At 40.8% G+C, this 15,379-nt stretch overlaps 1 protein-coding gene and 2 long non-coding RNA genes across 3 annotated transcripts; all 3 read left to right on the top strand.

Annotated features, from left to right (window-relative positions):
- Positions 1 to 1,745: 1,745 nt before the first annotated feature.
- LOC145429434 (uncharacterized) lies at positions 1,746 to 4,494 on the top strand. Its single transcript, XR_013909661.1, has 3 exons — positions 1,746 to 2,488; positions 2,632 to 2,760; positions 4,129 to 4,494. It is a non-coding gene; the product is annotated as an uncharacterized LOC145429434 (long non-coding RNA).
- Positions 4,495 to 8,137: 3,643 nt separating this feature from the next.
- Positions 8,138 to 10,024, top strand: LOC145429301 (ubiquitin carboxyl-terminal hydrolase 37-like). Its single transcript, XM_080302580.1, has 4 exons — positions 8,138 to 8,625; positions 8,718 to 8,841; positions 8,928 to 9,079; positions 9,185 to 10,024. Exons 1-4 carry the CDS (start codon positions 8,522 to 8,524, stop codon positions 9,312 to 9,314), a joined length of 510 nt encoding a protein of 169 aa, XP_080158706.1. The 5' UTR covers positions 8,138 to 8,521; the 3' UTR covers positions 9,315 to 10,024.
- A 371-nt stretch (positions 10,025 to 10,395) lies between these two features.
- On the top strand, positions 10,396 to 11,691 carry LOC145429300 (uncharacterized). The gene is made up of 3 exons (XR_013909535.1): positions 10,396 to 10,457; positions 10,627 to 10,784; positions 10,871 to 11,691. It is a non-coding gene; the product is annotated as an uncharacterized LOC145429300 (long non-coding RNA).
- The last annotated feature ends 3,688 nt before the right edge of the window (positions 11,692 to 15,379 follow it).

Genomic DNA, 15,379 nt, shown 5'->3' with positions numbered 1-15,379 from the left:
GCTGTAAACCACACACAGACACATACTCACACATGCTGCACGGGAAAGAAACACTGACTCCTCAGGACCTGGGGGAGGGGGGGGGGGGGGGGGGAGAAAGAAAAGAAAAGACGCTCAACCAAAAGCTGAACCTCAAAGGAAGAATTTGCAAATATCATGTAATACTTCTATAAGATCACCAAATAAAGAAACCAAACACTGCAAATCAGGGAAGGAAAGTATGACATGTTTGTTTCAAAGTTGGGCTTCAAATTCAAGGGGAAAAAAAGAGTATTTGATTTGAAACGAGTTCATTAGTTTCAATAAATGAAATGAAATTTTTTTAAAAGTTGTGCAAATGAAACTTTCTTTTGAGTACATTTTCATTACCCTGAAAACACCTTCTTATACTGATATTAATGCCAGAGGAATTCCTGTAGCGACATCCTATAACAGCAACGCAGTCCAATTCAGTGAGCTCTTTAGTCTTTCACTAATGTTTGTAAAAGCAGACTAAAAACACCTGAATTCAAAGATTGAGAGGTGTGGCCCATTACTTTTATCCATGTAGTGTAAGTTCTCAACAATAAAAATTTTAGAGTATTTTTAGTGGCTATTAAATAATGCAAAGAAATGACTTTATACTTGGAACCAGTATTTTGTTCCTCTGTATGTAAAACCTGTTTCATTCCCTCCCCTCAACACCTTCCTAACAGACACACATTTACTGGACATGTTTTGACAGGTGGTCATCACTGGTTTATACTGTAGGCTGTAATTGCAGTCTGCACGAACAGCAGAAGAGATGGAAAGAGAGCAAGTGTTAGTGAGTACGTGGCTGTCTTTGTGTTATGAATATAACAAGATGACAGACAAGAAAGACCAAACACACACACACAGGAAATTTAGAAAGAGCAACTGAACATGAATCACAGACAGAATAAGTATTATTTCAGTCACAGCCAACACAGTTGTCAGTGAGTGCCATGACCAAAACCCTTTTCATTCCCTTCTGTCTATTTCATAAACTAACTTCTTTATTCCCAGCACATCTGGCAGACAGATGTCTATCTCGTCTTACGTCTCTTATTTTCTCTCCCTCGCTCCTTCTTTTCCCTTTGGGCAGGCCTGGTGTTAATCGCTCTCTCCTCCACCTGGCAAGACCACCCACATACTGAGCAGTGATGCTCAGGCCACCAGCAGAGTATGTGTGTGTGTGAGTGCATTATAAATTCATACACAAGAACATCACTTGAACTTACTTGAACTTACACAGGAGCAACAGTAACAGGAAATAGCCAAAAACTAAATTATTTGTGTGGAGATTTCACCAGTTTCAAAACTCAAATCCCCCCCCAAATGTAAATATTGAAGAAGAAATAAAAAACAGCTGTAATATATTCTGCCCTAAAATTGAGTGAAAGCATATGAATATGGATTTGAAATGTTTTAAAGGAAATAGGGATGCCCAGCTATGATAAAAAATAAGAAAAGAAAAAAATAAGGATATGCGAGAAAAAAGAAATGGGCAAAATGCCCTTTTAATTATTTAAGCCAGAGTCATGGAAATCTATGCATTTGCTGCCATCTAGTGGTCAAGAGACCAAAGCAGAGACAATAATACTGTTATTGTACTCAAGTATTTTCTAATTAATTCTAAGTAATTTCACTTTTTGTTTTTAATCCAGCTCAGTTTTAGTTAGTGCAGTGACAGTTTGCTTGTTTCAGTTTCATATTTCAGTTTTGAAAATGTTTAGTAGTTTACAGGGTTCATAACTACGCTGATAATGAGCCTCATCCTCCTTTTGTTCGGACTTTTCCATGGTCATCCACCCGCGTGTACACATTACATCAGAAGAGACACCACAACACAGAGTTAACACTGCATTACAATAAGAAAAAAAAGACCTGGTGCTGAAAAACCCCCCGGAGGGAATAAGATTAGTGCTGTTAAAGTCAATGAGGTGTCAAAATAGGCTAGCTGTTCTGCAGACCCTGTTCACACAACATAGCTGACTGAAGAAAAATGTAAAATATTATTTACCTTATCATAAACTGACTTTAATATTATTTAATTTGATTTTAAATAATATGCTCAACTGTGTGCCAAAACTGGGGATCAAGCTGTAACGTAACTACAATTCAACTCATGAGTCTTACTTTAATCGGTGTAACGTTTTCTAACTTGGAGACCCAAAACAGGCTATGTTAGCTTAACTTTAACAGCAATGAGTAAAGGAATTGGGGGTCGGACCCTTCGTGTTTTCAGCCTAAGAGAGATATCAAGGCACAGATAACTTAACCACCTCAACTGCTATACCAAAATAAATCCTTGAGGGTTTTATTTATGTTGTTTTTAGCCTGTTTGAGCTTCAGTCAGTTTTAGCTAATATGCCTGTTAGCTAATGCACTATAAGCTAACAGGAAGTTCGTAGGATCCAGTGCAGGTCATCTACCCCCGAGCAGGACAACCAGAATGTCCCCAGGGTGTAATTACAGACAACCCCAGGTAAGTGCTTTTAATACTTTGGCAAATTGCGGGTCAAAATAAGCATTGGTGGTCGAATGCTGTTCTCCAGAGAGAGAATATTTGTTTGGTGTCTTGTTGTGCTTGCTATGCATCGCTGACTCGTTTCTTCTTTCTGCATCAAGTAAGGAATGTAGTGAAAGTTCCCAAGAGGTTAAAAACACCACTGAAAAAATGCCATCAGACCTGAGTTGGGACACTTGGATTATGGAGCTTCTGGACCAAGAGAGTGGATGGGAGCATGTGTTTAACAAGTAAGAGAATAACGTCCCCCAAAATGTTTAAATTTCAAAGCTCATGCATACATTAGTGATGGGCAGATGAAGCACTGAAGCTTTTCATCCAATTGGTTCACCCCAGCGCAAAGCTTCTTGAAGCTTCATTTGCTCTAGTAGGACACCTACTGGACGTAAAAATATTAGTTGGCATGAATTTGAAGAGTGTGGCCTTTTGCACACAGCCTGTAAATGTCAACAACAAAAGGAGTGTGTAAAACATGTATATTGTAGTGATGCAGTATACTGTGTATATTTATACTGGCAGTATGGAAAATGATTATTTGGAAATGCTTAAAATGGAAATGATCATTTACTGTGAGGTGAGGTGTGGTTGGGGTGTGGACAGTGGTTGTGCTTTTGTAACGTTGAGGTATGGACAGCTACACACTGAGGCGTCAGTCCTGCCCATATTTTATTCAGTAAAAACTAAATTTTCACTGCTTTTATGACCTTTTTAGTGGGGAGAACATAGCTAGGATTTAATGATTTAACAAATCTTATAAATCCTTTGTCCTCCACAATGCTAAATGGCTGGGAGTCCTCAATCACCATGCTAACCAGGTCTTCATCTATTTGAGATTGTTCTCCTGAGGAAAGACAATAAAAACAAAGCACAAATATAAATATCACACACGTAACTTATTACAGTTGTATAATATTGTTATATCATTTAGTAACATTACGGCATGCTATTATTATCATGGCATTTGATGGCTCACCTGGTCTTGCTCAACAATCGCTGTTCCCCTTATTCTCATGCAAAGCTCTGTAGTGCCTAAGCATGGATGAGGTGTTGTTGTTATATCCCAGCTCCCTGGCACATAGCAAACACTTCACCTTGTACAAAAGTAAATACAGCTTAACATAAATTGTATTGCACCATCAGTATTATGAAAATACATCTTCTGTAGAAATACCTTGTTGGGAGGAATAAGATCAAAATGTTCCCACACAGGGGAGGACATCCTCCTCTTCTTAGCTGGCTCCATTCTCTCCTGAGTTTCTCTCCTCACTCTCATAAACCTCCAAACTGCCTCCCAGCTGTCTCCAACTCTCACTAACCGCAGCTCTCCATCAAACACCCACATTTTGATTGAAGTCTGAGGGGTTTGTATCGCTGTCACATCTCGCGGCAAAGTTCGAACCACTTCATGAACCAGTCACGTGGTACAGCCGGGCAGCGAGGCTTCGGACGTCATCATTTTCAGCTCCTCCCATAAATGAAGCAAGCCTCGATACGCTCATCGCGGAAACGCCCCCTCCATTACTCGACACATCACTAGCATACATGCACATCTAGTGCTCAGCGTCTAATTGTGTGTTTGTGTTTTTACCTTTTTGCAGTAGCGTAGTGAAACATTTGGGCGGTGGATAAATAATGGAAAATAAAATTCAGACTAGAGACGGCTTCAGGTGAGTACACGTGGTGCACAAGGACCAAAGCTCACCTTCTCAACCTGGACAAAATGAATTATTTTACACTGATACTGTAAACTTTTGTTTGTGTGTCAGGTTTCCATACATCGGAAACAGCTGCTGCATCTGTAATTCTGTCCATCCTGAGGAGAGTCCACACTCTACATCAGATCCTTGGCTCACCTATAATGATGCACAGGTGCTGCACACAACTGGATCTGCAGCTTGTGAGGAACAGCAGCATATACGAAGGGGATAAATAGAATAAATAGGAATAAAAAATAAAAATACAAGTGAATTGCACATTTCAAGTATTGAGTCTATTGCACTGTTGACTATTTACAAAAGTATTGCACAAAAGGTATTGCACAGTGAGGTGAAGAGGCACTACAGCTTAGTTGTTCCCCCCTCCTTTGTCCTCCTGTTTCCCCTCCCTCTCCCCTCCAGAGAGGAGTTAAACAGTCTGATGGCGTGTGGGACAAAGGAGTTTTTAAGTCTGTTAGTTCTTGTCTTTGGGAGAAGCAACCTGTCACTGAACAGACTCTTCTGGTTGTTAATGGCCATGTGCAGAGGATGCCCAGCATTGTTCATAATGGCCAGCATGTTAGAGCCCAGCATTGCTCTGCCACTGTCACCAGAGTGTCCAGCTTCATGCCGACCACAGAGCTAGCCCTCCTGATCAGTTTCTCCAGCCTGGATGAGTCCTTCTTTGCTGTGCTGCTCCCCCAGCACACCAAAACAAAACAAAAGAGATCGTTGACTTCAGGAGAGCACAGTGGGATCACTGCCCACTTAACATGAATGGATCCTCTGTGGAGGTCGTCAAGAGCACCAGATTTCTTGGTGTCCACCTGGTGGAGAACCACTCCTGCTCCCTCAACACCAGCTCCATAACCAAGAAGGCCCAGCAGCGTCTCTACTTCATGCAGAAGCTGAGGAAAGCCCATCTCCCACCATCCATTCTCACCACCTTTTACAGTGGGACTAATGAGAGCATCCTAAGTAGCTGCATCACTGTCTGGTATGGTAACTGCAGCGTATTGGATCGCAGTACCCTACAACGGATTGTGAGAGCAGCTAAGAAGGTCATTGGAGCCCCTCTCCCCTCCTTATAACACCCGCTTGCTGGAGGACCCCACACAGCCTTCAAACACACTCTTCACCCTGCTGCCTTCTGGAAAGAGGTCCCACAACATCCGGGCCCTCGCTACCAAACTACGGAAAAGTTTCTTCCCACAAGCCGTCAGACCCCTGAACACTCAGTGACTGCACTGGCACACGCACACCTTCACACATGTCACTACCAAGCACTTATCTGCAGTATCTCACACTCATATACATACATACAGACACCAAGTTACTTTTGCACAATACTCAGCATTTTGCACATTTCCATTGTCTTGTGTCTGTTTCGTCCTGTTCTGTCACGTTTTGCACTGTTTTGTCTTGTTTATTTTTGCAATTTATGCACACTGCACTTTATGTAGTCCTGGGTTTGTCCGTATATGTCATATATAGCACCAGGGTCTCGGAGGAACGCTGTCTCGTTTCACTCTGTACAGCACCTCTGCACGTGGTTAAAATGACAATAAAAGCCACTTGACTTGACCTGTTTTGTGTAGCAGTTGCTTGGAGACGAGCACCATACAGTTCAAATGAGCATACATTCCAAAATATGCAAATTTGCCCCATACATCATAATGATGATGTTTGCTGTTCAGGGTATGAACATTCTATGCTGAAAGTTTATAAATATACAACCTTTGACTGCTTGTTTTCAGTTGAACTTTTGCAAAGCTGAGGAGATTTTGGCTGCGATCACATCAAGTCCAAAGATGTTTAAACTTCTTTTTCACAGAAAGGTAAGTTTGAAGAGACTCGCAGCACATTTCTATGAATATTTTCTTATGGTAAACAAGCATTTTTGAAACTTTTAAGGAAGCTTCTTGGATGATTTCTGTAAAAACTGAATTTTGAATCCAAATGAAGGATTTTGTATTTTCATACCATATACTTTGTTTTATGCCATTACTGATGTTGGTTTTCTTGTTTCTAAACAGAAATCACACAAACAAAACGTGGCAGAGAAGGAAATTCCTTCTACGTCTCATCAGAGGTAAAGAAATGCGCCAGTCTTTAATGCTGCTGGAGATATTTATAGCAGTGGTTGAGTTGGAGCTCTTTTATTTCCCTTTTATTGGTGTTTTGTATTTACATCTTTTTTACTACTTCTAGTCTTGTCTATAATTTATATTGATTCAGAGATTAGCGTTTGAAAATGTAGAGTGTAAATGTACAAAATACATGATTTTGTTCCATTACAGTTATTAATTTTTATCTGCAATCTCCAGCATGTACTCCTTGTTAAAAATTTGCACTTTGAAAAATAACATTTACACTTTTGTCCTCATCAGCATCCCGGATGCTTCTGTTACTGAAAATGGTCAAAAGAAGAAGAGAAAATGGAGACACCTCTGCTGTTCCTCGGTTTGCTTTTACACAAAACATATGAAATGCACATTCTCTTTAAATTGCACTTGTTAATTTAAAGTGACTTTACTTTTTTAATAAACGTATGTTTGTTCGTCCTCTGCAGCAAACTGACAGCGATGCAGAGGCAGAGAGCAACACTGTGAAGACACAAAAAAAGTGTCGCTGGTTTCTTTTTAAATTCTGGAAGGTATGTTTTATGGAAAGAGTCACTGTCATCAAGCATTTACTCATCACAGTTAAATGAGAAGAATTAAGAGCAATTTAGCACACAGCCATGTCCTCAAATTAAGTTCAAAGATGTTTAAACGTTTTTTTTTCACAGAAAGGTAAGTTCGAAGAGACTTGCAGGATGTTTCTCTAAATATTTTTTATGGTGAATAAGCATTTTTGAAGCTTCATGGATGATTTCTGTAAAAACTGAATTTTGATCAGAACCAAATGAAGGATTTTGTATTTCATAGGACAAACTTTAAAACTCAATTTAAGGCATGAATAAATTGTTTTTATTTTATTTAAAGATATTCCTATATCTGCTTCATGAGCTGACAGCTCACTAAAGTGATAAATAATATGAAATAATACCAAATTTTCTAACTGGACACTTTTCATGGAGAGACCCACTTGGTATGTTTGTTTTATGCCATTACTGATGTTGCTTTTCTTGTTTCTAAACAGAAATTACACAAACAAAACGTGGCAGAGAAGGAAATTCCTTCTACGTCTCATCAGAGGTAAAGAAATGCGCCAGTCTTTAATGCTGCTGGAGATATTTATAGCAGTGGTTGAGTTGGAGCTCTTTTATTTCCCTTTTATTGGCATTTTTCTTCCACCTTGTGTATTTACATCTTTTTTACTCCTTCTAGTCTTGTCTATTATTTATATGGATGCAGAGATTAGCGTTTGAAAATGTAGAGTGTAAATGTATAAAATACATGATTTTGTTCATGTTGGTATTCCATTACAGTTATTCACTTTTATTAGCAATCTGTATTAGCAAAATGTACTCCTTCTTATAAATTTCCACAACATTTACACTTTTGTCCTCATCAGCATCCCGGATGCTTCTGTTGCTGCCACACCAGCTAACCCTGAAAATGGCCAAAAGAAGAGAAAATGGAGACACATCTTCTGCTGTTCCTCGGTTTGCTTTTACACAAAACATATGAAATACACATTCTCTTTAAAATGTACTTTTTAATAAACTTATGTTTGTTCGTCCTCTGCAGCAAACTGACAGCGATGCAGAGGCAGAGAGCAACACTGTGAAGACACAAAAAAGGTCTCGCTGCTCTCTTTTTAAATCCGGGAAGGTATGTTTTATGGAAAGAGTCACTGTCATCAAGCATTTACTCATCACAGTTAAATGAGAGCAATTAAGAGCAATGAGGCACACAGCTATGTCCTATATATTTATATCAGGTAAGAAGCACCACGGAAACGATCCCAGCAGACCTGAGTTGGGACACTTGGATTATGGAGCTTCTGGACCAAGAGAGTGGATGGGAGCATGTGTTTAACAGGTAAGAGAAAGACGTCCTCCAAAATGTTTCAACTTCAAAGCTCATGCATCCATGCACATACACTGCTCAGCATCCTGACATCTTTCCTAATTTTGTGTTTGTGTTTTTACCTTTTTGGAGCAGTGTAGCATGCGGTGGAGAAATAATAGAAAGTCAAACTGGGACTATAGACTGCTTCGGGTGAGTACACGTGGTGCACAAAGACCAAAGCTCACTTTGTCAAAGTGGAGAAAATGAATTCTTTTACACTGATACTGTAAACGTTGTGCGTGTGTGTCAGGTTTCCAAACATCGGAAACACCTGCTACATGAACTCCTGCCTGCAGAGCCTCCTCAACATTGAGGAGTTCATAAGAGACATCAGGCGTCAGGAGGTTTTGTGGAGCACAGATCCAGAAGCTCAGCTCTTAAGGTGCGCTACGTCAACCTTCTACTTTCTTCAAAAACCTGAAGAACAAAGAGATCTAACAGCAGAAATGTCTGTTTACCCTTTCCTTTCTACAGAAGGCTCATTGATGTCAGGGACTGTCATGAGTCAACAGATTATGGCCTTAAAGATCACCACCTAAGAGCTTTTAAGAAGGCATTCAGCAGTCAAGCTCCTGAATACACCGGCAGTGCACAGAAAGTGCGTCAGCTATTTGGACATTTCGTTTTTTTGCTTTACCTTCTGATTTTGATTTACTGTTTTAAATCTCTCTGCTTTTCTTTCAGGACGCTCATGAATTCCTAACATTGTTCCTCAATGAGGTCAAAAGGCTCGCACCTCACCTGGAGAGGAACGCAGCTCTCCTGGGCCAAAGTTATACCTGCCCAGTAGAAGAGCATCACATTTTTAAAATGGAAAACATGAGGACATGCAAGAGGTAAGCCTGTCTTTCAGAAACGCAGAGCTGGTTGCAATGTTTTCATATACCTCTTTTCCACCTACCTGATCTTTACTTTAACTACGTTACTCCTGAAATGTGTAGCTGTGGTCACCAATCATCACAGCACGAGGACTTCACCAGCTTGTCTCTTGACCTTGTTCCAGAGGGGTCTATTATAAACATGTTAGAGACATACTTGAAGGTAAGATCACAAATTCCAATAGAGTTGTAGTGTCAGCGATCTTAACACACCTTTTTTGTTAGTGTTTGTGCGTATGTGTGTGTGCATATGTTGAGATTTCTTTCTACCATAAAGCCTGTTTTCTCTGTGCTGTTGTTCAGGAACAAGAAATAGAATTTCGCTGTGATTGTGGCGGGACGGCCTCAGAACTGAAGTCGTCTTTTGATACACTGCCAAGGTGAGTAAGGTCACATCAGAAGTGATCGACTGACCAGGTTTCCAAACTGTGGCGCATCAAATATCAGAGTTTTTCGAGACAATACTTGAGCAGTCGTTTTCTCCCATCTTCTGTTTGTGTTTGACACTCATTCTTCTTATTTTCTACCTTGTTTGTGTTTTTTTTCTTCTTTTCTGCCAGAGTCCTGATCTTGCATCTGAAGAGGTTTGGCTTTACACAAACCTACAACATTAAGAAGGTGGATGACCCCGTCAGGCTGCAGAGGGACTTGGTGGTGCCATCCAATCAGGTAAAAACAGACTGCAGAACGTCTCAGGCTACGTCCACACTAGCCCTGATAGATTTGAAAACTCCGTGTCCACACTAGCGTTTTCAGTCATTTTCAAATAGTTGTGCGTCTGCATTGAAACGGCCGAAAACGCTTACGTTCCAGTCCTGCGCATGCGCAAAAGTGAGTGAGGATTACAGAATTTGAAGAAAAGCTATCCGGAGCATGTACAAACTGATATTAATCTTTTTTAGGGCTGTCAAAGTTGAGAGCAATCAAAACAACTGCTGTAAAATGCACTCGGCTATCTTTGTTTAATTGCTCACATGACTGCATCACATGACTAAAATGCATCATCGTTTTAGAAAGTCTGCGTTTTCGAGTGTCCACACTGCGACGGGACAACTCCGTTTTGAAATGTGTGCGTTTTCGAGAGCGTTTTCAAGATGCTGTGTTTTTCCTTGAGGAAAACGCCGTCTCAGTGTGGACGGGAGGTCAAAGCGGAGAGAAAACGATGTGTTTTCAAACGAAAACGCATTAGTGTGGACGTAGCCTCAGCAAATCAGCTTAATTATGGCTCTGATGTGAGACTTTGTGAAACTAACACTCTTTGGATTTGTTCCTTCTCAGGGTGGTGGCTGTTATAGTCTTGTCAGCATCATCAGTCATTATGGAGGCACAGAATCAGGTAAAACAACAGACTTGTTACAAACAGAAAATGAAAACTTTCTACTTTTCAGTGAAGGACTCACACACAAAAGCTTTTGATGTTCTAAGACGCACTAAGTCAAAATCACTGTTTGCTTGAATCAGTTGACTTCCAGAAGTTGGATTCATTTGTCTTAATGTGATTTCAGGACACTACATCTGTAGTTCTGTCCATCCTGAGGAGAGTCAGCACTCTACATCAGATCGCTGGCTCACCTATAATGACGCACAGGTGCTCCACACAACCGGATCGGCAGCTTGTGAGGAACAGCAGCACTCGGCCTACATGCTGTTTTACAAGAGAAACGTAAGAAGACACAGCATCTCATCCTGAAGTGAGAGAATTTTTAAATGTCCTGTTACCTTGTTAACCAGTTTTGTCTTCATTCTCAGTTCTGAAACAGGAAATGGAAGGAAGGTCATCATCATGCTGAGAAGAAACAACACTCGTCCCAGCCCACCATCGCACACTGGAGGACAAGTACTGGTAAGTATTGCCCTCAGGAGGGAGGGTCCTCCCAGAGAGCCTGGTCCTCCCAAGATTTCTTCCTCCAGGAGGGAGTTTTTTCTTGCCACCGTCGCCCCACATTCACTGGTCTCATCAGCAGGGACATTTTTAACATCCTAAGACCTGAACTCTTTCATGGCATGCATTTTTAATTTCTCTGTGCCATTTGGGTTGATTGGGACCTGATGAATGTGAAAACAAAGACATCAGATTCGGACTATCTTTTTTTTGTTTCTCAAAAAAATGAGATCCACATATGAGGACATTCATTTTAAAGTTCGATTGAACAGGGGCAGTGTAATGTCCTCCCTCATAAGTGGATATCAGGTTTTTGAAGAGCAAAATTTTGTATTTTGGTCTCATAAATGTTATGTCCACATATGTGGACACCAGGTCCTAGGAGGTTAAAACAAAATCTACTAGTAGTGCAGCACTACTAGAGATCGTCCTTTTCTAGACCAGTGTTTGGCTTGCTCTCTGGAACAACAAATTAGTGCTGTCAGCGTTAACGTCATTTTAACTAATGACGTTTACGCTGACAGCACTAATTTGTTGTTATTATTATTAATATTATTATTAATTTATTTGTAAAATAAATTAAATTTAAAAAAACAAAGAAACAATTTGATTCTTTATGTTATTTTGTTTTATTAAAATCAAAATAACAACAAAACAAAAATAACTAATAAAAAAAATATTAAAAGTATTCAGCAGTGTTTTGTGAAATTTGTAATGAGCCTTAGTTAAGTTGATGTCACAGAAGTTTCTGAATCATTTAGATTGTTCAACAAACTGATTCACTCAGGTAAAGATGGTAAGCTGGAGCAATGGTACGCTTGGAGTTCAGTTTAAGTTTTCAGACAAACATTCACTCGATCAGTTGCAGCTTCTGCTTTTAAATAAATGATTTAGCTGCAAATGTTTAGCTGCAGGTAGCAAAGTCCAAAAGTGACAACATTTCCACTGCAGTCTCTCCAGAAATGGCTTATAAACTTTTGACCAAATTAGACATTTATCCTTGGATCATTGACAACCCTGTAGGGTGAAAATCTTTAATTGTACCTTTTATAACATTTTAACAAGTTACTGTCTCCTGCTGCATGTTTCCTGTTTTGGCTGAACTTCATCAGCTCAAAAAACTCACCGTGCTGTGGTGTACTAAATGACCTCATGTACAGGACACACTGAAGGCTGGTTTGCAACGTTTAATCAACAAAGTCAAGATCAGTTAACAACAACCGGACCCAGTGTTGTATATTTGTTTCCCAAAAGATTGAAATAGTGGAGAGAAATCAGGTTCTGAAACCATCCAGAAGACAAAGTCTCCAACTGGTTTGTGGAAGTCCAGTTTCTCCAAATTAATCAGCGGGTGAAATGTCTCTTCATGGATGGTTTTGATTCTGTTGTTGTTCACGAACAAAGCCCTCAAAGCAGCATATGAAAGAAAGTCATCTTTCATTGTTGTCTCCAGCGTGTTAAAAGAGAGATCGAGCTCAGTGATGAGTTTTGAAGCGGCTGCAGGGACTTCTCGAAGGTTTTGGCTCAAACAGTCGCAGGATGTTGTTCACAGTGGTGACACTGTTGACTGGTGATTGACAAGCACTGAGATACTAACATGACAAACACAAGAAACATCATGACTTATTCTCCTGAGTGCCTGCAAAACACAAACACAAAATCAAACTCAAAGCTTTTCTCTCAGGTGCTGGTGTGGCACAATCTAATGATAAGAAAGGTCATGCTAACAGCTTTTGGAGCACAAAATGCATTAGAGGTAAACCCAGTACCCAAACATGTTAACAAGGATAAAGAAAAAACCTGAAACAAAAGCAGGTAGTGTGGTGATTTATGTTGTGAGGATGCTTTCACTCCCATCAAAGTCGCCCAGTGTTGAGAACCCAAATGAGCCCAAAAACCTCAAGTGGCTGCAACCAACAGCGAACGTCAAGAAGTGGATACTTGCATGTTGAGCCAGAAACATGCAGAAAACCCAAAAGAGGCAAGACAGCACACCTTGGTGCCACTCAGGCAGTACGAACACCTGGAAAGAGGAGCCCACAGTTCAGACCCAAGGACACCAGCCAGCCAGTTATAAGTCTAGTTTTAATTTTCATTTTAGTTAGTGTTATGGCCTGTCTAAGGGTGGCCAGACCATAATATAAGGGTGATCCACCCCTGTCTGACCCCAAGCAGCACATCACACAACCAGTACAATTTTGACGGTGATTTTTTTTCACAGTGATTGAATTCTAACAAAGGAAAGGAGCGAACTACAGCTTCGGGGTGGACCCCAAAACAACAAACAAAAGGGACCGTATCTAAAGGATGTACAAAACTTATTTATGAAAAGAATAAAACCAAATGACAATGTCTTATCTCCCTAACTAACAAAAACATGAGAAAAGGGTAATCGAATAGAGTGAACCATAGACTGTATAAAAGATAGGACCATTGCAACTTTACTGCAGCACTTCACCCTTTCACATAGTCCCAGCTCTTCTCTGTCATGTTTTATGGTGCTGCAAATGTCTTCAGTTGGTGAAAGGTTTGGACTGCTGGTGTCTTGTTGTGCTTGCTATGCATCCCTGACTCGTTTCTTCTTTCTGCATCAAGTAAGGAATGTAGTGAAAGTTCCCAAGAGGTTAAAAACACCACTGAAAAAATGCCATCAGACCTGAGTTGGGACACTTGGATTATGGAGCTTCTGGACCAAGAGAGTGGATGGGAGCATGTGTTTAACAAGTAAGAGTATAACGTCCCCCAAAATGTCCCTAACTAACAAAAACATGAGAAAAGGGTAATCAAATAAAAAGGCAGTCCACCCCTACATGCTCCTGTATAAAGAAACAGGTAACACAAAGCCTGCTGGTTGAGGTCCATGGCGGTGTCATCTTATATGTTGTCTCCAGGTCAAGGAGACAACATACAGTGGGGCAAAAAAGTATTTAGTCAGCCACCGATTGTGCAAGTTCCCCCACCTAAAATGATGACAGAGGTCAGTAATTTGCACCAGAGGTACACTTCAACTGTGAGAGACAGAATGTGAAAAAAAAATCCATGAATCCACATGGTAGGATTTGTGAAGAATTTATTCGTAAATCAGGGTTGAAAATAAGTATTTGGTCAATAACAAAAATACAACTCAATACTTTGTAACATAACCTTTGTTGGCAATAACAGAGGTCAAACGTTTACTATAGGTCTTTACCAGGTTTGCACACACAGTAGCTGGTATTTTGGCCCATTCCTCCATGCAGATCTTCTCGAGAGCAGTGATGTTTTGGGGCTGTCACCGAGCAACATGGACTTTCAACTCCCGCCACAGATTTTCTATGGGGTTGAGGTCTGGAGACTGGCTAGGCCACTCCAGGACTTTCAAATGCTTCTTACGGAGCCACTCCTTTGTTGCCCGGACGCTGTGTTTTGGATCATTGTCATGTTGGAAGACCCAGCCTCGTTTCATCTTCAAAGTTCTCACTGATGGAAGGAGGTTTTGGCTCAAAATCTCACGATACATGGCCCCATTCATTCTGTCCTTAACACGGATCAGTCGTCCTGTCCCCTGGCAGAAAAACAGCCCCATAGCATGATGTTTCCACCCCCATGCTTCACAGTAGGTATGGTGCTCTTGGGATGCAACTCAGTATTCTTCTTCCTCCAAACACGACGAGTTGAGTTTATACCAAAAAGTTCTACTTTGGTTTCATCTGACCACATGACATTCTCCCAATCCTCTGCTGTATCATCCATGTGCTCTCTGGCAAACTTCAGACGGGCCTGGACATGCACTGGCTTCAGCAGCGGAACACGTCTGGCACTGCGGGATTTGATTCCCTGCCGTTGTAGTGTGTTACTGATGGTGACCTTTGTTACTTTGGTCCCAGCTCTCTGCAGGTCATTCACCAGGTCCCCCCGTGTGGTTCTGGGATCTTTGCTCACCGTTCTCATGATCATTTTGACCCCACGGGATGAGATCTTGCGTGGAGCCCCAGATGGAGGGAGATTATCAGTGGTCTTGTATGTCTTCCATTTTCTGATGATTGCTCCCACAGTTGATTTTTTCACACCAAGCTGCTTGCCTATTGTAGATTCACTCTTCCCAGTCTGGTGCAGGTCTACAATACTTTTCCTGGTGTCCTTCGAAAGCTCTTTGGTCTTGGCCATGGCGGAGTTTGGAGTCTGACTGTTTGAGGCTGTGGACAGGTGTCTTTTATACAGATGATGCGTTCAAACAGGTGTCATTCATACAGGTAACGAGTGGGGGACAGAAAAGCTTCTTACAGAAGACGTTACAGGTCTGTGAGAGCCAGAGATTTTCCTTGTTTGAGGTGACCAAATACTTATTTTCCACCCTAATTTACGAATAAATTCTTTACAAATCCTACCATGTGAAT

Source organism: Astatotilapia calliptera, chromosome 6 (genome assembly GCF_964374335.1).
Source record: "Astatotilapia calliptera chromosome 6, fAstCal68.1, whole genome shotgun sequence".
In the NCBI taxonomy this organism is placed as follows: Eukaryota; Metazoa; Chordata; class Actinopteri; order Cichliformes; family Cichlidae; genus Astatotilapia; species Astatotilapia calliptera.
This window is presented reverse-complemented; position numbering and strand designations above follow the sequence as displayed.

Excerpts from the sequence above, each read along its gene's own strand:
- LOC145429301 (XM_080302580.1), top strand. The coding sequence starts at position 8,522 with ATGAACTCCTGCCTGCAGAGCCTCCTCAACATTGAGGAGTTCATAAGA. Across the intron at positions 8,842-8,927 it reads ACACCGGCAGTGCACAGAAA|GACGCTCATGAATTCCTAAC; the intron begins GTGCGTCAGCTA and ends CTTTTCTTTCAG. Across the intron at positions 9,080-9,184 it reads AACATGAGGACATGCAAGAG|CTGTGGTCACCAATCATCAC; the intron begins GTAAGCCTGTCT and ends TGAAATGTGTAG.